Source organism: Patella vulgata, chromosome 3 (assembly GCF_932274485.2).
Source record: "Patella vulgata chromosome 3, xgPatVulg1.2, whole genome shotgun sequence".
Classification (NCBI taxonomy): domain Eukaryota; kingdom Metazoa; phylum Mollusca; class Gastropoda; family Patellidae; genus Patella; species Patella vulgata.
Window position 1 is genome coordinate 42,056,797 of NC_065881.2, and position 26,640 is coordinate 42,083,436.

At 33.8% G+C, this 26,640-nt stretch overlaps 1 protein-coding gene across 1 annotated transcript; it reads right to left on the minus strand.

Moving 5' to 3' along the window:
• Positions 1-1,245: 1,245 nt before the first annotated feature.
• LOC126816079 (zinc finger protein ush) lies at positions 1,246-25,876 on the minus strand. The gene is made up of 7 exons (XM_050542269.2): positions 25,397-25,876; positions 18,626-18,682; positions 8,711-9,159; positions 7,152-7,272; positions 6,196-6,411; positions 5,505-5,633; positions 1,246-4,240 (listed from the first exon to the last, which is right to left on the minus strand). The coding sequence occupies exons 1-7, from the start codon at positions 25,509-25,511 to the stop codon at positions 1,692-1,694; spliced, it is 3,636 nt and encodes a 1,211-aa protein (XP_050398226.2). The 5' UTR covers positions 25,512-25,876; the 3' UTR covers positions 1,246-1,691.
• Positions 25,877-26,640: the final 764 nt, after the last annotated feature.

Genomic DNA, 26,640 nt, shown 5'->3' on the forward strand with positions numbered 1-26,640 from the left:
CCTTGACTGTACGAAAAATTGCATTTTTAGCTTGTGGTCCCTCTAGAGGTCACAATTTTTATCCAATTTAAAAAAATGTTTGAATATATCACCATTAAACCCTAATGATGGTTGAGTTTGAATTTGTGAAAATCGGACCAAAACTGCCATACAAAATGACTGCCTCTCGTACGCTAATAGTGTAAAAATATGGTATATCAAGGTTGTGGACGCTCTAGAGGTCACAATTTTCACCCAATTTTGATGATACTTGAAATGCATGTTTATAACCCAAAGATCTTGGTTCCTTTCGATATTCGCGCATATCGGATCGTAACTTCCTGAATTATGGTCCCTGATTGTACGAAAAATCGTGTTTCTAGTTTGTGGTCCCTCAAGAGGTCACAATTATTATCTGATTTAAAAAAACGTTCGAATATGTCACCGTTACACCGTATTGTTGGTTGAGTTCGAATTTCGTGAAAATCGGACGAAAACTGCCAGACAAAATGGCCGTCCCTCTACGCAAATAGTGTAATCATATGGTATATCAAGGTTGTGGACCATCTAGAGGCCACAATTTTGATCCGATTTTAATGAAACTTGAAATTCATGTTTATAACCCTAAGAACTAGAGGCCAAAAGTTAATATCTGATTGACTTTAAATTTATACACAGTATTGAAGGTCATGAGACAAAGAAGCCTATTGATTTTCAGCGATTTCCGATAATTACTGCCAGAGTTATTGTTATGGAATGCTGAATATTCATAAGGTTTCAACCTCTCATGACCCCAATACTTCCCATGTGGGCGTATCAAAAAGGCTGCAGAATGTTAACTATTGATAGGGTTCGTCCTCTCATGGCCACAATGTTTCACACAAAATTAGAAATGAATCCGCTGAAAACTGTAGCCTATAAAGCGTTCACAAAGTTTTCAGCAAACGGGATAACTCTGGAAGAGAAGGTCGTAGAACGCTGAAAATCACAAGGGTTCATCCTCTCATGACTAAAATGCTTCACACTAAATTGGAAAAGAATCTCCAACCTCTATCGTGTTCAGAAACCAATTGTTGAAGGACGGACCGGTGGACAGTGTATACGTCCAAACTGTGAGCGTATAAAAATGTTTTTAGAATTTAATTTGCAGAAGAAAAAAAAGTTAATATTGAGAGCTATTTCTTGCTTCCATGTCATCCAAAACTGCTGAACAGATTGCTGTTGTGTAAGGAACCAAAGAAACTGTCAAACCTACAACAATTTGAAAGATTACTCTTTATTATCAACAAAATCAGATTCACTAATGCTGGTAAAATAGAAGACACGTACATTACATACATAAAACAGTTACATAAATATGGCACTAAATATATATAGTACAATAATACTTTAACAAATCAATATGGCACCAATCACAAATTAGAAGAACTTGGAATGATTACATGTACAAAATTTGAAAGAAGTCAAATTTCCTACAACTCTAAAAAAGATGATTATAAGCAGAGAAAATTATACCAGTTTTAAGAAAAAAATACTTGCTGAGAGAATAGAAAACGTCAACAAATTTCAGAAAATACAGACTTGGCTACAAATTCAATATTAATGAAAAATAATTTTGTTTCTAAATAAGTCATTAAAATAATATGACAATTGAAAATATTTTTTTTTTCCTGAAAAATGACAAGATTTCATATAAGTTATAAGAAACAGGGTTATGCTGAAGCTGATGGACTGACTTTTTCTGGTGCCTTGGCTGTGCAATAATATTTTTTATGTGCAAGAAAAGACGAGAGATAGGTAAAACTTATATCACAGTTACGACAGTATTTAGGACCTTGAGGTAAGGAAGGAGCAGAAAGTAGAACAGGTGAAGATAATGAAGATGTATTTGGAATGATTAAATATGGTAACATATTTTCTGATGTTGACCCCACATCACTATTGCACATCTCTGAAGAGGAGTCTACACTCTTTGGTCTTGTTGGAGATTCCTTGGGTTTTTTAGCAGATGGACTTGATATTATTTCTTTAGCTTCTAGTTTTATAACTGGAAGACTTTCTGTAGCACTACTTTCCTTAGTTTCTTCTGACAAAGTCTCAGTCTTTTTGATGGCAAGTTCATAATCCTTATCCATCACTTCTTGTTTGATAGGAATAGGTCTAGGTGATGGTGGGGTAGGTGATGGTGTTGAGTTAGGATCTGTGTTCTCCTGCCCGCTATCATTAACATCATCATGTTGAGCCTGATGACAAGCCAGATCTTTAACCGTTTTACCAATAAAATCACACTGTTCACATTCTAGTTTAGCTTTAGTACATGTAGCAGAAACACTGTGAGTTTTCATGTGCACACTGAGATAGTTTGAGTTGGCAAACGTTTCACCGCACACACTGCATTGCTGAATCTGTAAACCCATGTTTTCACTTTTCTCAAATGATTTGCGTGATCTCCTGCGTTTGTAAGGTTCATTCTTGATGCGCAAGAGTTCTGATTCTAAATCGAGATGAGAAGCTGCTACATTGTGTCCATTAGAATCAATAGGAACTAATGGAGGCTCTCTGTATTCTAACATATTGTCGTCTGTGAATTCTTCACCATTATCTATATGTGTTTTTCCATGCATACGCATTCCTCTTATAGTATTTCCTCTGTAACCACATATTGTACATCGGAAGGATCGAGTAGGCGCATGAACTTTCATATGATCTGTCATGCGTGTTTCTGTTTGGGTCACATAATCACAATGAGCACATCGCAGAAAAGACAATTTGGATTTGTCAAAGGAGCAGATGTGGAGTTTTAGCAAACGCAAGGAAGCAAATGTATTATCACATTGGTCACATTGCATATCAATTGATTCTGATTCTGGTGATGACTTAACTGGATTCTCTTCTGTTATGTCACCTACTGATGGTGGTTGAGCAACCATGGTCTTTTCACTGTCCTTCCCATGTGGACAATAAAATTCTTTATGGGCCGATAAAGTGCTTACTGAACTGAATTTAATTTTACATGGAACACAAAAATATCTGTAAGTGATGTCATCAATTATATCATTAGTTGTTGTTTTATCAGGGGAACTGCTGGTTGAAGTTGTGTTAGTTCTCTTTGGTGACTTTAATTCTTGTTTAACCTCAGGGACAGCAGGCGGTGGAGACTGTTGTTGGGCAACTTTTTTACCTGAACAGTAATGTTGTCTATGTATAAGATAGTTTTCTCGTTTATAAAACACAATATTACAATCGGTACATTTACTCACACCAGGATTAGGCAGACTCATAGCACTAGTCGATGGATTTAATGAAAATGGGAAGAAGTTTGGCATGACATTGGACAGAAAAGCTGGTGGTGGTAAGGGAGGAATCATGGTGCTTGGTATACTAGCAGTTCTTGGTGGAGAAGAAGACTTGGAAGAACGATCACTTAAAGGTGAGATTCTTTCTTTATTTGGACTTTCACTTTTTAAAGGACTCTTCAGTGTTTTAGGTTTGACCTTCAGAGGTTTGGGTGTGGTCAGATCCAAGGGTTGATCTTCGGTAGTACTAGCAGGAGATACAGATCTATCTTTATCATGACAATGAGCAGCTTTAATATTTGGTAACTCTGGTAGTCGTGGTACTGACACAACAGGTTGAACTAATAAAGTTGGCATCATGTTGGGTTTGCCATCGGCACCAACCACTGGTGTATATATAACAGTTTGTTCTGCTAATACAGGACTGGTACCATTGATTGAAGCCGGTAGCCTTGTTTTAGAAGACATCATGAGTTGATTTCTGGGAGACAGCATTCTATGTTGGTCTGCAGATGATATTTGTGGAGAAACAGATGACTGAGAAGAATCATCTGAATTTTGTTCTGTTCTAATTTCCAGGTTCTTCAGAGGTTTTGGTGCTCTTTGAGAACAGTAGAATTCTTTATGAGCTTTAAATGTATTAAAGGAAGAGAACTGTATGTTACATTGTTGACAGTAAGTGTCAGCAGACACCATAGATGGACTTGGTTGTGGAGACTGAGGACTCTGGGGAGGACGATTATGAATCCTACGATGTCGATTGAGACTGGAGATTTTATCAGCTGTATAAGAACAGGAGGTACACTGATAGGAGATTTGTTCTGGTTTTGGAAACTTGGCCATTGGAGTTTCAATTGAGGAATTAGAATCGTCATCTGCTGATCGTTTCATTGCCGTTGATTCCTTTTCTACTTCATCTTCATTTTCTTCAGGAACCGTTTCTAGTTTGATTGGTTCTGTGGAATCTGAAATTACAATAAATGTAAAGGGACATGAAGAAAAACTTCTGTTTTGTAAAATAAAGGTCAATGCTGTAAAAAGCTGTGAATAACACTTAAAGATACATTATGGGAGATTAGGTAAAGAGCTGGCAGTTCTCACTATAATAGTTAAAGATACATTCCCGGGTACAAATTGGGTGATTTGATGATATATTTGTACTAAAAAAATATTCACACTAATTAATTTATCATAATTTTGCTTCAAATCCTTCTCAAAACATTGCAATTGTCAGGGAATAGCCGGCTATAAAAAATCGGTCATGTTTGTGTCACGTGACAACGGGTGCAAATCGGAGGAGAATTCATTGCATACACAAGACGATGTTGCCTTTATCGAAGCCTAATTAAATTCTCGGATTATCCACTGCCCGTGTCTTTTTCCGTGATTTTTATCTCAGAAAGTGTTGTACGTCTATCTCTTCAAAAAGTTTATCAACATGTACATCAAGCGCTCAATCTCTGCGTGCAACCTTAGACATCACGCGTGCAGACACTCCTAATCGCCGGGCTGTCGATTAGGGAAACCCGTACATTTTTGTCCTGTATGCGCTCCATGAGTGTTTTTCAGGGAATTTAGTATTTTTCTGGTAAGATTGGATATTTCTACTTTCCATATATACCAAAATTGCCATACTTTTATTGGAAATAACCACCCGATAAATACTTTTCTGGGAACGTAGCTTTAAAGACTAGATAATGTAAAGGCAATTTGCTGAATATTTCAGTCAAATTAATCCAGTACGAACCGAGAATTAAGCAATTGAAATTTTGGTCTAGCCTCGATCATCATTACTAAAGTCGGTACAATAAAAAACAGTCTCGATTATCCATTTCATGATTAAATCATGAATGAAAGTTGAGCAGCAAATCGGATCATAATCCAGTAAATATCACAAACTAGTGATGGCATCAAGAATTGATTATGGTCTGGATAAGTTAATTAATGTCTAATTAATAATTTAGATAACATTTCAGGTCTAAAGAAAGACCTGCAATAGGCAGATTTATCTCTTGCATAATGTATATAATTTATTCAGAAATTCTTATATTCAAACATGAAGGGAATAATATGAATAAATTGGATACAGTAACAAGCAACTTAATGCTTATATAAAACTGCTTCCAGAAAAGGGTGATATGAATATATGTATGTTTAATTGAAGAATAATGTCTATCTCTGAAGTTTTATGTGTAACAATACTTTATCAAATATCAGTGCCACAATTACCTTCTTGATGAGATTCTTGCGGAGGTTGTGACGGAGGTTTTCTTGAACAGTAAAAAGCAATATGGCCTTCTAAAGTTCTTGGACTACTAAACCTCACCCCACAAAATGGACAACCAAAGATCAAGGCAGCTAGAAGAAAGATAAGGCACAAAATATAAATATTTAATAGCATTTACAGATAAAATACAACAATCAGTTTTAATATCTTTCTAACCTGGTCCACCTCTTATCACAACATATTATTTTCACTATAGATGTTGTTTATTTTAGGTAGACTGCAGTTATTATATTTGATAATAAAGATAACAAACTATGATAGTGTATCTAAAAATATAAATTAATGTCACAATCATTGGATGTGGAGAGATAGAGTGGGTGGGTGTCAAATCTTTTGTCAGGCATTATCCGAACCCAGAGTAGAAATATTTCATCAGAAAACTACTCAGCATTCATATCATTGGCTAGTTATTTCAAATAGGACCATTTCTTTCAATGATAGAAAAATTAATGGTGATTAGTTTTGATCAATTTTGCGTGGATAGCGACACTACAGTCTACTCATATTTCGAATTTCAAATGTCAAGGTTTCCTTTACGTGCACGCAAATGTGTACATGGGACCTCAGTTTTTCATTCCATCTGAACGACTAGATGCTGTTCCTTACAAGAAAGTAAAGACAAAATAAACTAACCATGACCTGATGTAGATGTAGGTTTAGATGATGGTTGTTTTATTATAGGTTGTGATACTTTAGATATAACAGGACTAGAACATTGTTCATCCTGACTATTACAATCAGGTGATTTATTTCTTATCTCATCCTCCCCTTCTACATGAAACGTAAAGGAAGCAATCAGCTCAGATCCAATATCTAAATCAGATTCCACTTGACACCATATTCTTCCACCTTAAAACAAAGAATAAAACAAAACTTAGAAGACAAAAAATAAAAAATAACAAACTTAGAATATAATAAAATAAAACAGAAATTATTAAATCTGAACATTGCATATCATAATACAATTAAACAAAGATATACAAGCCTTATTCAAAACCTGAAAAAAAACTTGTTTACATATTACTGAATTTATTATAGAGTTTTAGCCCTTTGTACTGCAGAATGTTCTAGTTGTTGGGCTTCTCTCCTTTTATTCACTACACATTATTTATTTTTACCTATTTATTTCTATTTCTAAATTGTTAATTCTAACCATTTTTAAGGGTGTTTTCTGAAATTCTATTCAGATTACCACTCATATAATATCAAGTAATATCATTCACATAGCCATTGGAGCTGAGATTGGCGCCCTATGATCATTCAGCAGATGACCACACCGCCAAGACTGGTCACATCATTTATTTTCCTTATTTCTTGTATTCATTCCTAAGTTTTTCTCTGTTTTATTTTGTATTATTACAGGCCCAGGACTGTACACTGCAGCGAATGTTTACAGCTGTCAACCTCCATTTACTTGATTTGATATATACTGTACCTTTGTTTAATACTTGTAATGTCTTGTAGTTTGTATGTATTGTTTGCATGTTCAGCTTATGGGTTTTGTTTTTGTATGGTGCGTTCCTCCTGCACTTCCTAATAAACGTTCAGATGAAATGACTTTAATCATTATAAAAAAAGAAATGACTTACCATTAAGATGAACTTGTGTATTACAACAAGATGAATCTGTTGACTGACGTAATAAAGTTAACCAAGCACCAGATTGATTAGATACATTAACAAAGGCTTGTTTACCTCCACTACTTGTAAACTGAAATTAGTCCATCATATAACAAATGTTTACTTCAATGTGGGCAGTTAGGGATTCAGTAAATTTATTGAGTTCTTGAATGAACTGAAGACTGTTAATGTTGCAATTTTTGAGTGGGTTTATAGTGTTGGTGATAGAAGTAGTATAAAAATGTAGCAAACTCGAAATTTTTATGAAAATGAATGATTTTTCAAGGAAAATTCAAGAGCAGTTTTTAGGAAGTCGCAGACATAGATCCACTGTTTCCATCACAATTTCACTTGTGGTCTGAAACCACAAACAAATTAAGATAACCTTTATTTATATAAAAAACCTATCTTAATAATCACATCGCAACCAGCACACTAAATTTATTGGCTCATTTTCGTGAGAGTTACTTTTTCTGTGGGTGCAGAGAAAAATTTGAGTATGTTAGATGGAAAGTAAAGGTAACTACATTACATTCATGTTACGAGGACTGGCTGAAATGTTCTAAGCCTATCTGTGAAAGACCTGTACCAAGTTTTCTTCAGCCACCCTAAAAAAGTTGTTCACAGCTTACTTGACATTATCATTACTAGGAAAATGACGACCAGCTAGTTCCTTTTTCATGTTTGGAAACAGGTCTCTTCCATTGTTACAAATCTGGCCATATCAGGATTCGGCTTAAAATGGTGCAGATAGTCACGGGGCGTCAGGAATCTGAGACGTTTCTGATCTGCTGTCAAGGGCTTTGGCACACATCTTTCAGAAACTTTTGTCATTCCTAACTCGGTGATAATGAGCACAACCCTCTCATGAGATATGTCCACAACCCTAGCAATATATCGAGTGGTCAATTGTCAATCAGCCATCAACATGTCATGAACCCGGGTAATGTTTTCTTGAATGGTTGCTGTTGTTGGCCTTCCAGGAAGCGGGTCATCGTCAAGGCTCTCTCTGCCATGCTTAAATTCCGCAGCCCACTTCTTTTCTGTGGAAAAGGAAGAGGCATCATCCCCTAAAGTGGAGACCATGTCGACATGTATCTGTGTTGGTGGGTTAGTCCTTTCAGTTGAAGGTAGTTGATGACTGCCTTCAGCCAGTTTTGTCCATTTCTGGTGATTTCAATGGGTAGGTTCACAACATGGTATGGTACGAAGGCTATAATAACACTACAGTTGTAGTTCTTATGTCTATGATTCATTCAATTCAATGATTGTACATGTTGGTGGCAAAAGTTTGTTTCAACCCAATTGGTCTATCCTTATCAGGCTTAGAACTTTTCAGCCAGCCCTTGTAAATAAAGATCATCTGATTTTAACAGATCAACAAATTGCAGTTTGATGGAGATAGTAGATACCCTACCCTACTGTTATGAGACATAACACGCCAACTATTTGAATTGGAAATTGAAAGATATTGCAGTGTAAATCATGTGGGAATCTCCAAATTAAGACACTTTCATGTGAAGACTTACCTGTAAAATCAGATCTCCCATTTGAACTTTTTCAGTTGAGATTATGTCTCCTTGAAATGGACCGAGACTACTACCCTTTGGTAGAGGGATACCGCTACACACCACCCAACCATAGGTAGGATTGTTATCGACATTAACCTCAATACGTTTTAGATGTAACACATCACTAGGTAGTTGGAGATGACTTAATAGTCCTTCCATCATACAATTTGGTGATGTTGGTACCACTTGATTACAGTTATCAGATGTCGCATTGTTTTGTAAGCTTGCTTCACGATAACCATTTTGAATTTCATAATCAGGTGGTATAGAATCAGTGTCGATCTCTTGCTTGATTTTGATTCTTTTTGGTTTGGGCTCTTGATCATCTTCATCATCCTCACCATTATCACTTCTTGCATCATCCTGATGCTTAGTTTCTTTATCTGTGACATCATCACTATCATTGTCTGAAGTACATAAAATAAACATATTTTTATGTTTTTAAAAAGAAAGAACCATGTATCAGTCTATTATCATTTATATTCATTGTTCAATATTTAACCAGGGAGTTATAGATTGATATACTCCCTGATTCAACATTATGTCCATCAACATTTAACTTACATCTATCTAGCAGGTTGTTCATCAGGTCTTAAATACCCCTGAAAACGATGGCAAAAGATAGGTTGCCAGGCAATGAAACATACGCCCACAGCAGCTAAATCATCCAGGCAGTCAACAAGAGTTGTCGCATATTTTTACTTTTGTCGGTAATGAAACATTTATAATACACTAAAATCTGATTAAGAGTAACAACTAATAAGTAAATAAAATCATTAGAATTTGTTTGTCCCATGCTAAAGTTTAGTATACAAAACATTTAATATCATGGATTTAGCTGTTCAAGAATCATTGAAAACCAATATACTTGTTCGTTTCAAGACCTTAAAGGGACAATAACACTCTTGCTGGCTTGACAGCCCCAGAAAATAAATAATAGCCTTATTCTAAGTATTAGATGTTTAAGTGTCCTACCTGTTGTGTAAATTATCCATTACATCCTATTTTACTTGTCCCGAGGGCTCGAAAATATTTTTAAATCCAAGTCACAGTTGAAAAGGTTTACGTTAGGCTCTTCAAATCATATAGTTGAACTTTCCAATTTTTTAAATTAAGTGTGTTAAGATGAAATTTGTATCATCAATTAATTGGAATATTGTAAAATAGTACAATTTGTTGACCAGAATAAAGATTGGGACATATTATTCAGTTACAACAAGAGTGGTATTGAGCCTTTAAACTCTGTCAGTCTGTATATCAATCTTAAGTCAATCAAAGTGATCTAACAGGCTTCATCGTCTATTAACTTTAACCTCTAGAGCATCCACAAGATTTTTCAAAGTGATCAAGGGACATAACTCTGGCAGTAATTATCGGACATCATTGAAAAATCAATAGGCTTCTTCGTCTCATAACCTTAAACACTGTGAATAAATTTAAAGTCAATCAGATATTAACTTTAGCCTCTAGAGTGTCCACAAGATTTTTTCAAAGTTATCAATGGCCATAATTAACTCTGACAGTAATTATCTGAAATCACTGAAAATCAACAGGCTTCTTCATCTCATGGCCTTGTATACTGTGTATAAATTTAAAGTCAATCGGGTATTAAATTTAGTCTCTAGAGCGTCCACAACTGAAAAGCTTGTGAGCACAATAGAAATCTGATTTCTTGAAGACATAAAGGATCTTCGTTAAATTTGTTCAACATCCAAGTTACTGGGAACCGTGTTAGTTTATATAGACATGTACCTAAAGTGTTAAAGTTTAAATGAATACTTATTATTTAAAGTCATGATGCGCCATTGGCAACTGTCACTAAATAACAAATTTCTCACTGCTTAATCCATACTAATATGTACTCAGATTGATTATTTAACATTTAATTAAGAAAACAAAATCAAAATACCAACGTTAGATTCAATCAGATTTAAAACAGGCCTATCATTAAATTTTCATGGACAACAAAATGTTGGCTGGCTTATTGGAGCAAAGTCTTCTTCAAGCAGAAGAACTCTTATACTTGTCGTTTGACAGGAGTCGATTTTTGTTTAGTTATGCCCAACACTTTGTCAGTAACAACGAAAATTATTTTATCCAAAGACCTTTAGCAACCATGGATGTAAAAACAATAATGAAAATATTAATATGATTTGATAAACTATTGTAAATTAAGAATTCATTACAACATCCCCATTTTTATTAAAAAAGAAAATTTTTTATCTTAGTGAAATCTTTTTTTTAGGAAATGTATTCATCTAAACATATCATTTACACAGACATTATAAGTTAATAGAGGGTTTCATTTCATGGTTCACGTACCATAGATTCAAAAAAAGGTTTCTGAGGAAAATATATCAAAAGCTTTGATCAAGTTTTCATATTGCATTAAATATCACGTATGAAATTTCATATAAGATATCAATCTCGAAGTGATTTTAAATTCTATAATGGGATGCATAGTGAAATATGTGTAAAAGATGTTTTCTTTGATAAGATAATAGCAGACGTAAATGTATTTGAGATTATAAAGGAAATAAGCGGAAGAGACAGACACAAATACATCTGCTTGTGCAAGATATCAATTATAAATGTGAAATGCCCTCCTTTTTACTAAGTGCCCTTAACTAACATGTACCAGTGTTTTTTTTTATAGTGTTTTATTTTCTGTGTATAATTATTATTATGAAGCATAATCTGAAACCTAATAAAGGTAACATATTGCACAGGATAGCAACCATGAATCGCTTTGTTATCATATTATAAAATGGACTTCATCATCAAGATGTCTTTATTATAACAGTAAATGTATATTAAGTTGTTAACATAATGAGTGGCAATTAACATGGAGCAGTCCATAAATTTGGTCACATTGTGAACCTTTATGTAAATAAAAGGGTAATAAATGACGTAATTATTAGAAATGGTTGTAATTGTTATTCATCACTATATTCGAAGCAACAGATGACGATTTTTGTTGTTAAAGCATTAACAATTTACTACAAAGTGAGCAATAAGTAACATTAATTGTTGAAATTCAATCGGTTTCTTTGTTTCACTAATTTTGGCAATGTACATAAGGGGCTATACTATAAACAGGAAAACACCGAAAAACAACCGGAAAACACCATGTTATACTGAATACCGAAATACACCGGAAAAACACTAAATATCGGAAAACACCCTAAATAGGTAACCCGTAGCCTGGTCCTCTGGAAAACACCGGAAAAACCTAACCCTAACCCTAGTCCTCTGGAAAATCCCGGAAAAACCTAACCATACCCCCCCCCCCCCCCCCCGCACACATAGGACCATGTTCCGGGTTACCTATTTAGGGTGTTTTCCGGTACTGGTATTTAGGGTGTTTTCCGGTATTTAATGGTTTTCCGGTATTCAGTATAACATGGTGTTTTCCGGTATATAGTACTGCCGTATATAAGTTACAAAACAGATCGAATGATATAACTAATGTAAACAACATGTGTATATTTTAAAAGTCTGAGAATGCTTTGTGAACTCGGGGCCAGATAAATGTAGTGTTTTAGAGTTTTCACAAGAAATTTTGAATGACGGACAGGAGAAGGGTGATGGCAATGTTGGTGTATAAAAACTAGGTCCATTTTTAAACACAGACCTACAAAAGTGACTTACAAAGAGCTCAAATATTTGGTTGGCTATCCTAAGTTTTTTAATAAAATTCACTGATTGTTGTATAGATATATCTTAATTTAAACTTGATAAACATGATGTCACTTTATCTAGAGATCATATGTACAAATGAAACATATTAAAATGGCAGGAGGCAACATTAGTTTTTTAAAAAGAAATATTTAACGATGATGAGAAGTGATAAACAGGAAATACATCTAGAGAAACATTTTTTTAAACCATGTTTTAATGGTCCTCTACAATATGGCTATTTTATCAACATAAATAAAAAGTGTTCACAGGAAATAAAATCATTAATTTTATCAAAACTCCTTTTCTATCTATCACATGATATGATAAATGATGGCAGATTTTCAACTACAAAAATATATATTCTTATCGTTGCAATTTTTTTTTCATTTTTTTTTTTTATAAGAGATACTTTCATTTTGAGATATTTTAACTGCCAAGTGTATTCGTTCTTTAAGAGTAATTTTATCTCAGAATAACTGGTAGTAAGATAGGAGAGAAATGAAATAATCAGGAAGACTGTGTGATAAGGCAACCTGTGTGTATGTCATATCTTATAAAACCGCCAGCCTATCACTGCAATATGATCGCTTTATATGATACCATTGTTAAGACTTTCAATTAAAGCTTATCAGGATGGGCAGGGCTTGTTTGCTAATCTCACTGACTCATAATGGTTGTTTTTATCTTATCCTACCTAGCCAGAATTCATGACTCTTATCTCCAACTTTATCTTGCAACTTCTCTGATAAGAGGTTTCCATTTTCTTTGCCCAGTGAACTTTTAAGAAGTGGTTATTATATGATGGAGTTTTCCTTGCCAATGCAATAAATTATTAGAATTTATTTATTCAAATATGAATTAAATATATTAGGAGAAGCCTAATGGTTTAATATGAAATTATAATGAAGTCATTATTATAACTTGGACGTTAAGTGATATAAGGTCTGCTATTATATGGGTTATGCATAATGTGTATTATTATTAAAGAGATTATCATTTTCAACACAAAAGTATATGTTCTTATGTTTACACACTATAATATTCAGTAATACTAGACTTTTGCATGCATGTTGAATGAATTCTTTAGAATTCAGTCAGAAACCACATTAAAATGTATACGACTGATGAAAAGAATCTTACAACATCTTGGTGTCTAAGTGCATTTGCAGACTTGTCTTAAATTTTGCACACAATCTAATTTGGACTAGATTGAGCTGTATAGTATAGTCAAATCAAGTCAAATTAACGGCCACCTAACAGAGAGTATCTCTTTAAAGCTATATTGGGGTAAATTGGTATTAGTGTATTATGCTTAATAAACATAATAATTATTTGAATATAATTTAATCATGATCATAAAGATATGGTCATCAGCAGAATATATGGCTGTGTTATATATAATATATAGGTATAATAATTAATCTTATCATTTATTTGAACAATAAACATAATATATATACATATCTTGTTTAAACCTACACCAAAATATTATTTCTACAAAATGTTCACAATCATACATAGCCAAAACTAAGAGTTTTAATTAAACATTTCATGTTCAGTAGTTACCAATATATAATGGGGGGTTGGATGGCTGAATGGTTAGCACGTGCACGTTGTATCATACGGTCTGTCATTGAGTCAACTGGCGTGGTTTTGATTCCCTGGTTGTATCTGACAAGGGTTTTCTCCAGGTCCTCCGGTTTCCTGCAACTGCTAAAGACCCCTACACGCAAGCAAATTATTGAAATCAAAATTGAATCATATGTTAGTCCCGAAATGACCTAGTTTGTGTTGAGTTGAGTTAAACTCTCTCTCTCTCTCTCATCATTATTTAATATATGCCAAAATCCTTCTATTAGTATCATCTTTTTATCAAAGTTAAAGATCCATTATGGGAGATTAGATAACGATTTGGCAGTTCTCACTATAAAAGTTAAATACTAGAAAATGTAAAGGCAATTTGCTGAAAATTTCATTCAAATTGATCTACTATGAACCGAGAATTAAGTGATTGAAATTTCTGCCTAGCCTCGATCATTATTACTAAAGTCAGTACAATAAACAGCACAGTCTCGATTATCCATTTAATCATTAAATCGTGGAGGAAAGTTATGCAGTAAATCGGCTCATAATCAACTAGCGATGCCATCGAGAGTTGATTATGGTCTGGATAGGTTAATTAATGTCTAATTAATAATTTAGATAACATTTCAGGCCTAAAGAAAGACCTGCAATAGACAGATTTAGCTCTTGCATATACCAAATTCATACAAATTACAAAAACATGTTTATTAAAACAATTATATTGTGTAAAAAAAGATTTCATCTGAATTTAACCTGCTTTTCTAAGGTGCAGTAGAAGTTTTGTAGACTAAAAGGACATTTATTTTGGCGCAGAATATATTTAAAGAATATTAATATATAATCACAAATGTACAATTTATATTCTGAATAGTTTTAAATTGGTTTAAGCTCTCAGATATTTTGATTTGCTTGATGTCATAAACTGATCCAAAAGGTCTGCTCTCATCATTGAGGTGTCTTAAACATTTCTATTGTCTTTTTATGACTAAAATAAGACTAGGAGATTCATTATCTATTGAAGCATAATTTCAAGACAATCTGTTGATAAAAACAAGTGATCAGGGAGAGTGATGATCTAGATGAAAAGATTTCCTATCTTTTAACTTGAGGCTTGAAAGTTAATGGAGAAAAAAGGAGAATTGGATTTTGGCTTCCCCAGCTGACAATTATATCAGTTAATCTTGGTAGTTAAGATTTAATCTCACTTCAAAGCTCAAAGATAAAAATTGCAGGGTAAAAACAACATTAATAAAAGATTGTTATCAATTATGTCTAAAAGCTTCATACAGTTGAGTTTTAAAAATAACCTAAAGGATATGATAAAATCAAATACAGCCAGGTTACTTAACATGTTTTTTAAAACTGGAGACACTATAGATTTGACATTGTTTATTTGAACCTGATGACAACAAATGTCTTAATAGAAATGGGGGGTTGGATGGCCGAATGGTTAGCATGTGTGCGATGTATCATAAGGCCTGTCACTGAGTCAACTCGTGTGGTTTCGATTCCCTGGTTGCACGTGACAAGGAGTAAGGTCGCCTGTCCAACCTGGTTGGTTTTCTCCGGGTCCTTCCCACTGCTAAAGACCCCTTCGCGCAAGCGAATTATTGAAATAAAATTAAACCATATGTTAGTCCCGAAATGACCTAGTTTGTGTTGAGTGGACGTTAAACTCCATTTCTCTCTCTCTCTTAATAGAAATAAATTGAAAAACACTACCTGGTAAAATATATTTCTTACCAATAACAGTGTATCTTTTGGGTGGTTGAGTAGTCTAATGCATATGCTTTAGATCATAAGGCCTATCATTGATTTATAATTAAAGACGCAAGATCGGAAGAGCAAATAATGAAATATGTATATGTATATTTTAACACTATTGACGATTATGACTTGGGTTTTTATGACGTCAAACCTCTGGTTTATTTAAGAGTTAATAATTATAAACTCAAATAACTTCACCCTGTCGAATAGTTTCATTCTGGATGGTACACAGTCTTATTGAAGTCCTTTGTACATTGGATCTTCGCCCCGCATGCCCACCAACGTCGGTTACACCTATCAATAGCCGTCCACAATTTTGAGTAACGAACTAAAACTCAACAGTCTAGTATTGAACCCTTCTTTGTCCTGATGCTAGCTAAAACTTGATTATATTCTTCCTGTAATCTTATTATATGAGCACTTTAATACTCAATATATATTGATAATTATAATATATGTTTATATCATTTATGTATCTTGCTTTTGGGAAGCCGATGTATATAAGCCTTTGGCTTGTTTCGGTATCCTGTGAATAAAATATTGTTTAAAAAAAAAAAGTGGCGTGGGTATGATTTCAAGCTTATATGTGACAGGAAGAAGGTTCGCCTGCCTGCAGTGCCCAACCTCTTGGGGTTTCTTCGGTTTCATCCCACTGATAAAGACCACAAACAAATTATTAAGACAAACTTGTACCATATGTTAGTCCCAAAATGACCTGGTTTGTGTGTGTGTCTCTCTTGATATACTTCAAGGGAAACCTTTTGACAATCTACAAGTTTTAGCAAAAATGATCAATGGATAACCACTAGCATTATATAACTTTTGACTGAGGTATACACTGAGATGGCAACATTAGATTCTGTGGTTGACACTCTGTAATTATTAATTTGTTTAATTTACTGTGGGTTTATTATTCAATTTTGGTTCAAAATAAGTTTAGAGGGTCAAACAGATGACCCTATATTATGCTCAAGTGAAAATATCTTTAATATACTAACTATCGTTATGTGAAATTCACAAATTTAACAAAACCTATGTAGATTTTGAGATATATCTTTTGGGATTAACTAATCATCTAGCTGGTAGAAGTTAATTCTTTTTAATTTCTGGAATTAGATCTTAAAAAGGATCATGTTATATTTATAAATCTTCCAACTCTGGCTGAATGGGACATGATTGTAGTTTAATTTTTCTGTATTTTGTTGGTTTGACCAATTTAGCCACGACTGGTCACAAAGGAAGTTACATAGACATAAAATTATATACTTTTAGTTGCTGAAAATCTGGTTGGAAAAACATGGCTGTATATGCCACATATTATAAATCATAATAATTTATAAATATCAATTTCGAAATTCGAAAAAGCACAGTAAAATGAAATGTGTGCCTATGATGAGAAATAGATAAGAGAATATAATAACTGCAGAGATGTCATTATTTACTATTCACATAGTCATTTTATTAACTGCATTTATGAACAATTTATTTGTATTGTTCATCATGATTATCAAAATTAATGGTATTTCATGTTAGATAAATAAAATTCAGATAAGATATTTTTTTTTCATGTAAAATACTTTTGCAGTGAATGAAGAATAGCTTGTTGACAGATAACATAATTTGTTCAAAGCCTCCTAGTATATTGACAGATAAAATGAGAATTTATATGAATATGGATGTATGCTTGAATAATCACTATTTCTAGTTTATCTTATGTAAAATTGTTATTAAATATCTGACACATATGAGACTGTAAAAAAATAGACCCAAACAATGGAGACAATAACTTTTATCCCTCATATTTATCTTCTATTTGTTTAGATAAATATATAAACATATCAACATAATTATGTGTATCATAGATATATAATTTTGTAAAATTTGATGAAACATATCACTAAAATGATGACCAGCCAGGTAAACCCCTCTCAATAGGCTTACTGTCTATTGTATACATCATTAATAATTCAAAAAATGTTGTAGTTGCAATAATATTTTATATTTGTTCTGAACTGATATTTATGGCAATTTTATGCATTTGTGAGAATCATTTTTATTGCATACTGTGACCCGGATTCTAGGTGTTTCCTGGGATTATTGCCACAATAATTGTCATTTGAGAGAAATAAATGGGGTTTAACATCAACTAGACACAAACTAGGTCATTTCGAGACTAATAAATAGACAAATTTCATTTTAATAATTTGCTTGCGCATGGGAGTCTTTAGTAGATGGAGGAAACCGGAGGCCAAGGAGAAAACCCAATAGGTTGGGCAGGCGACCCTACTCCTAGTCACATACAAGCTTGGGATCGAAACAACACCACTTGACTCAATGACAGATGTTATGATCTAAAGTGCATGTGCTAGACCACTCAAGCACCCAACCTCTCCTGATTGCTGTTTGAGGGATTGTTAATCTTAATCTACAATATTGTAAATTCCGTTCAGTATTTACAAGGATGATAAACTGAAAAATTCATCAACATTCAGCATCCACTGCAGACAATATATAGGATATAGCCAATAGAAGCCAGCATGCACCACCTTTAAATGTCACTGAAATCTTTTGATCGGCCTCTATGGATTAAGTCGTAAAAAATCAGATATTCTTCAAATAATGCATTTAACAATCTGCGACTTTAATGAACGGTAACTAGATACACAAAATTACTTTATGGGCACAAAGAATGAAGTCCATACAGTTACTTGACATGTTATACAGTCAGCTTTCACTTATTTAAATTTATGTCCAATACTGCATATTACCAAGAATAGATTCATTAAACAATTGCACCATAAGTTCTTGAAGGGTATAGTTCAATTAAACTTTTTAACTTACCACCAGTGACAGCTATTCGGTTTTTGGATTGTGAATCTGAGGGACATTCTGCAGACACTGAAATGATATAAATTAAAAATATATCCATATCATTTTTTTTTAAAAATATGTTTGCACAATGAAGTGAGCTTTTCTGCTCACAGGTTATTTATAATAATGAATGACTTGACAAATTTAATTGAACAAAAGGAAATGATGAACAATGTGAATTAAATAAAAAATTATACAGGGACAAATTTTAGGAATTTGGAAATATATATATATATACCAGTCCGGTATATCATGAATAACCGTGCTTAAAATATTATGACTTCAAAGATGGAGCCAATAGGTGGTATCTACCTTGCAACTTAACCATTTTATCATAAATATTTAAACAATGTATAATGTCTTATCATTTTGTCATGAACAAAATCTGTTATCAATCTCCCACAGTACAAAGCATATCAAGCAATGACCAGTCAAATCTACAATCTGTGTATAAATGTATGACCTTTTATATTCTACTAGACATTTAGGGGAAATAAATTCCAAAATGATTCTTTTACATGACCACTGATAAGACAGGTCTTATCTTAAACTGTGTTTTGTTTTAACAGCAATTAGTGACATGTGGAATTTGTTTTCTATGCTTATCTCTCTTTATCTCAATCTGTGAGGCAGAGAGCAGGGAGGTGCCACCAGGGATAATCAAAGAGAGGCAAAAGGTGGCCATTTTCATTGTCTGAATCTTATCTCATATTTACAATGACGCAACTCAATTCATTTGCATCTTTTAAAAAAAATTCTCAACATTCCATGGGCAAAATTTACAGCAATGCCATGGGACCTTTGTCACAGATGCATGTTTGTTCATTTTATCTATGGCCATTCTCTTTTTTATTTTTTTACATAGCATCTATATAGTTCATAATTAGAAAGTATCTTATCTATTCATTTGAAATCAGAGTTCTATAAACACACTTTGAAAGTTATCGCATATTTAGAGCCGACAAATTTATGCGACAGTGTCAAAATTTATCTCCCTTGACACATTTTTCCCGCAGATTTTCTGGTGCCAACAATTTTAGAGAATGATATAATTACTTATCAAAGTACATTTTATGTACAAATTTTGTACCACAACACAATGCCTATGTCTGCCAAAATATTAGCGGCACACAAATGTGTACACATCTACATTTCTCGATCAAAACTGGAAATTACTTTGGCTTTTCACAAAAAAAGTTGTATGAAAAGCGCTACTGAAATGACCCAGGATTATCATTAATTCTCTGTGAAAAGACCGTTTTTCATTGTAGGCCTACTATAGATAGGCTTATTTAACTGGCTAACAAGATTCAAAAAGACTCTGGGAGTTTCTATCGACGATTGCGGGGGAAATTTATTGCATTATTACGTTTATTTAACAGTTAGTTTTTATGATTTACATTATGAAATGTATTTATAAATCGGCGATTATTACCTTTTCTTTGCGGGTAATTTGCCTGGTACAACCGTATCAGAAAGCCAAGCGTGTTGGTCACAAATACTATAGTATGATTAAATACCACAATGTTGAAGTATTAGCCTATTCTTTTTTATTAATTCTCTGAAAAGTATTTTACAAAAGGGTTTGCTAAAGCATAGGCCACCAAGAAAGCAGCTTATTCCAACTATTCGCTATTATATTAAACCGTGGACGAATTGCATCCTCGGAACATTAGTTCCCTTTCTTAAAAAAACATTGTTATATCCATAAGTGGTGTAGTCTATAACATTTGAATGAAGGATCTCTTGAGAATAAATCGATAGGGCCTATGGGTTTTATCAAAATAAGAATGGGAAAAAATACATTTTAAACATTGATCTTTGGCTGTTTATTCTCTCATTTTCCACTAAATCTCGCCAATATCTGTGCTTGTCAACATTTTTTAGATGAAGTGTGTGCAGTGATAAGGATATGAAATAATAGAATCTTGTATTAAAACTTATCTAGGTGCAGATCTAAATATTATTTCGTGCTAGGAAGAGCTATTGGCGTATGGAGTGGTTTGATAATAATGCCAGTCTCGGGAACTGAGAATGTTGTCACAAATTTACATCTAAATTCCATTTGGTAGTTAAAGATAAGAGGCTATTGAGTCTTGACTAACGTAAAGATTGCACGATATCAGGCGCACAATAATACAAGATTTTCAGGCAACCGTCTCTTATCGGGTGAACGCGGTGGATAGTTTCTGATTGTATTTGGCGAATCTTGGTTTATCAACTCTTATCGCTTTCCGAACAGACTTGGCCTCATAGCATCAAGTTATATTGATCAAATTTAACCCAAATCAAGCATGATTATCGCATAACGCAGATTACTGCCTCCCTTTTATAATTACACACTGTGTCTGAAGCACGATAAAAAGTTGTCCGTTATCATTCCTGCTTATCTCCCCTTATCGATGGTTCCATCGTCTATAATGCTCCCAGTTAAACAAAACCTATCATTGTGGAGCCGTGTTTATCTTTTTTCTTTTTACAGAAATTGAAAATATGAGCCGATTTTATCAAGGGAGACCTAGTAGGGTGAATATGCTTGTTCAAGATAACTCACAGTTTTACATACCACTTGAGCTACCCACAGATATCTGGCCTTATCAATCTTGAGCATATTCGTCAAGTGGTGCTAGACCCACCTTCACTCATAACATGTATATTATAGCCTCTACGGCTTATCTTGTCAAAATAAAAAGGAAATACATATTAGAAATTATACACCGATATAAATTTAGCTCGACCTAGACGGGAACAAAGATCAGAGAAAGGGCTTTTATTCCTATAACATGTGATATAAGATGGGCTAACCCCGATATTGAAATAGATTTCGTATTCTGGTTTCGCGAGGACTCGACTGATACCAAGATAAAGCCAGTGCTGTACAATAGTTGGCGAATTCAGAAGGTTCTTATCGTAAATATATTCCCGATGCTATTACAGATAGGTAAATATAAGCAGACAGGGCGATGGTATCGTAGCAAATATAGATTACAATATGCACCAGGGGATACACATCTGAAAAATGAATAATCTTTTTACTGCCATGGGAAAATATTGATAAGTATGTGAAACAGAAAAACTAAATTTGATATTTTTCCACTTTGATTTTTCTTCGTCCTTTTTTTTTAATATGTAGATCTTGTCGCTGAAATAACATTTATAAGACTCCATTACATTCTGCTAGAGTTTGAAAATACTATTTATAGTAGCTTGGATATAAACATAGAGATTATAAGTAAATGACTCCTAAGCTTTAAATGTAATTACTTCAAGTACAGACTATAGCCGTACTTGTCTTGTCGGTTTACGACACTAGACAAAAGACCAAAATGTCCGAGGTTCGGTTCTGGGCACTGGCCGAGACAAGCCTACAAATTTACCAGTCAGGTTTCTGCCTGCTCAGTGTCGTCGTTGTACTAGGTACCTGGTTTTGTTTCGGTGCTTTATTTTATTTTTAGCGGGACAAAGCCATTTGCCAGGTTTGTGGCGCTAACCCGTTGAAAAGATATCAGTAGTTATCCCTTACTGTGAGTACCAATATTGGTAGATGCTATTCAAATTACATCTAATATTCATGCAATGCGCATGATTCACAATTTTGGCTATTATTAATGCTATATATTAAAGTGTTAAAGGTCTCTCGATACTTTGATGTTATTATATATATAATAGAAGTATGTGAAAGACCTATATGTATAGAATAAAATAACATGAGAATAATATCAACCTTTACTTGATACAAATCTTCATGATGCATCATCAAAGGAGGGATCATATCGTAATCTCGTCTTGTTTCAAATTACTGTTTTCAATTTAGATAATGACGCTCGATTATGAATATTGATAAGAAAACTAATCACACATAATTAAAGCATAATTGTATACTGACAGACTGATGCTGGTTTATATGACGGCTTTGATCTCACTTTAAGATAACTCCATATTATTGCATAATTTAGTTACTGTGGCATTTTCCCCGTTATGTGGTGGAAATGATATCATTATATTTATCAGATTCTGTAAGTCCGCGTTACACATGCAATACAGTACTAAATTTTTATGCAGTGAAATCCCATAACCACTTCACGCTATGGCATGTGATTCTCTGCTTCAGTGCTAGATGAAAGTAATGGCTTGGATAAGGTCACACGTCTACTGAAATGAAATGAAATGGAGTTTAACGTACTACTGTCCAGCATCGACGGGTGCCTATATAGACAACAAAGTAACCATAAGATATACATCTTGTGATAAAAGACTGTCTGTTTTTTGTTCATTTATTAATTTGATATTGATGTCTCGTCGACTTCTAGCGAAATCAGAATATCATACCTAATTCAAAAAGGTTTAGCTCCTTAAATTAGTTTATATTCTTGTCTATTCGACTGGTGTTGGAAGTTTAATAACTACTGATAATACCCTTCCGATAGATGCCAGACGAGAGTAAAAAATAAAATAGTAGAGTAAATTCAATTAGATGAGACTAGGATATGATAATACATTATTATCGTCTGCATCTCGTGAAAATATTCATCCATTCTCGCCTACCAGAACAGTCGATACATTTCTAATACCCAAATAACAATTTTCCCTCTAGTCCATTCACTACGATGACGATTTTTTTATAAGACGACTGTAGACACATATAATGTACAAGGAATAAAACACTTATAAGTGCTTTAGGTGTTTTTAATCCTTATAAGGTCTTGGTCTTTTGTATCTATGACGCGAAGAATCACAAAACAGTGCTCTTGAAACCATCTTTCTGACCGGACAGGGGGACAACCTATACCCCAATGTCTCAATAGTCCGACATGCAGTGAATTCTTAGACGTCAAATTATTCCGACGCGTCCAGCGCCCGATATCACAAAAGCGTCCATTTCAATTTGCGAATTTCATGAACATATTTTCTATACTTTCTTCACTTTCCAATATCTGTACGTCCGTAAAATATTAAATTGAAATATCCGCTAGGTAGTCCAGCTTTCAATAATTATGTATCGATACATCATCTATAAGTGGTTTTAATTTGTACGTCTATTAAAACTAATATAGATCACACTAATATGCATGAATAAACTTTTCGGAAATGAATAGTTTATTTTAATCAAAGAGACAGTCGCAGAGAAATCTGGAGGTGAATTATCAAGTCGTTGCAGCAGACACACGACCCGATTCCTGTTTTTGCCTATTATACTCTTAAACTGATGTAACAACTGAATCTGGGAAACGATAACTAAATGTAATCAGAAATAACACATTCCAATAGTACTTGTAGCAATGGTTAATGTGCTGTTAATGCTCGTAACCACTGCTTCGGGAATCTGGGATACTGGCTTCGTGTCAGCCCTCTATCAAATCGTATCGATAACAGTTGACGATTGAGTTTATGGGGTGAGGTGGGGGTGGGGCAGATGTATTAAACCAAAATGCTAATTAATCGATTGATTGATTGATTATACCAGCGACTATACTGGACATTTTATTTCATGTTTCAAACTTGGGGCGTATAAATAACCGGCCCCGATATTGGGCATGGGAGTGGCTAAATGTTGGTTTCTTATATAGTAAGATAAGATAAGATAAATTTTATTGCATAATAACGCCTACGGGTAGCAGCATGCAATTGCATAAATTGCATTTATACAGCAGCCTACAATACATTGTGGCACAAATAAACTGGGAGACCTATAGGCAGTAATGACACTACCCTGGCAAATATATTGACCCAACAATCAAGCCAACTTTTTAAAAAATGCCATTAACTAAATTTTGTATTGTATGACTATTCATTGCTTTTTTATTTTTTATATACCTAATTGCGATAATTATTTGTGCAGTTTAATTCCTATTCTGTCACTGTATCGAAAAAATCATCTCATTGTAAAAAAAAATATTGAATAATGAAAGAAATTATGCAGCGTCACTCGCAGGTGTTAGACGGGTCACAGAAATACTCAATAAATAGCATCCAGGTCGTAGTGACAGACAACATTGTAATTAAATAATACGCATATTAGATTATCTCAACAAAACACTGACGCTCACAGTCACACCATCTTGAAAATAATTATATCCCTTTCGTCTTTTTTTTTACGTCCGCTTCCACCGAGGTGTTATCGCAGACAGACATTGAACTATAGAGAGTAAGAGATTTTTATATGGCAAGACAGATACCGAAACGAACCAAGGACATCCTCGATAACACAAATATCATATGTTGCATTATTTAGTCATAATTATAGGCTATATCTAAGCTTTTATTAATTATTTGCAGAATTTCCTTTGTCACACCAGTCGATGATAGCAATCAAATCTGTTGAATTTGTATATCTGAAGTGAGTATGTAAAATTTGTCTATAAGCCCACACAGAAGGCCAAGAACTTGAATGTATTTTTCCTGTACGATAATCGCGTAATCGAAAGACGTGAAATGATTACGTTGTCTCATGTAGGCTGTCTTTTTATGGACTTTGACATGTAGGCTATAACGTAGGCCTACTTTTGTCCTACTATTTTTTCAATTATTTAACATAGGGCCTATCTTATAATTGTTGTCAAGTAATAACAGACAGAAACTTCACAAGCCTCAACAGAAAAATCACAAGTTTACTGTACTGTGACAAGTGTCGTCTGCTAGTGATCATTATATATTTCATTCACAATGTTGCTTACCGAAATGATTTAATAATCTCAATCTGATATTTGATGAAAATGTAATAATAATAATAATAATACTTACATTTTAGCGGCTTTGGATTAGATTGTTTTCGTCTGGACATTCTGAAATTCTCACTGAATATGAGATTTTTCTTCCATTCACTATTATTATGTTCTATTGAATAACGTAACAACATATGAACACCGCTACCAAAGGTCAGTGCGCTGTGACCCCTTCAAACGCCTAATACCACATGCGCCATGACCTCTTCGGGTCAAAATATAACGGTAAATGAAAAGGTATAATCCACGAGCACAGGGCACAGGAGAAAGACACGGACCAGTTTTTAAATCCAAGAAACAGTGATATAATTGTTAAACAAAGGTTTAAGCTGGAGAGAATTCACTACACAGCGTCATCACTCACTGCTATTCTCAACTGAATGCTATAAACTTGCTCTATCAGTTCGCTTATCGATACTTTAATCTCCATGCTTGGGCGAACTGAGATTCTGGCGTACTGAAATTATATATGCGCGGCTTATCTCGGTTATCTTCCCTTATCTCAGACGATAAAATCTTATCGGTGACTCGATCGGGCAATCAATCTTGCTTTATCTTTCCAAGTGTCAGTCTAGCCTGTGTACCACATCGCCCATTACTAAGGTATTTTAGCAAAACAAAGCCTTTTACTGGCAAACTTTGTTTATCTGATTATGATGGGGGAATAGATAGATTTCACTGGCGGAGATAGTTTCTACAGATAAATATATATGAACGTACCTATTTCACAGGAGTGTTATTTTAAGCATAATCACGAACTATATTATAAAATATCGGCACGGGCTGTTAATTTATTGATTAATTGATTTTATCTAGTTTCGCTTTCAACTTGAAACATACGCTTATTTGGCTTTGGATCTTTATAAATAATTCTTTATGGGCAAATGTTGCAAATCTACTTAATATTTATTAAACGCCTATATTATTATAGTATATACATGTGCTGCATAAGTATTAAATTTATCTTATCATTATGACGGCTATAAAACAGACACAGGGGCGGTATATCAATATTTTATTGTTTAGATAATGTTCTCGAATCGTATATTAATTTTGTATGGTGTAGGTTAGTACTTGAATCCCCCAATTAAAAAGTATACCAAACCAACGATATCTAATCATAGATAAGATAACGTCGTGATATTTTTCTAATGACGTGAGATGTGTTATCATGCAATCGTTGTTATATTTCTAGTTTTTGTTTTAGCTTATCAGTACCAAGATAAAGAGATAAGGTTTTTTGATCGTGCAACTGAAAGATAA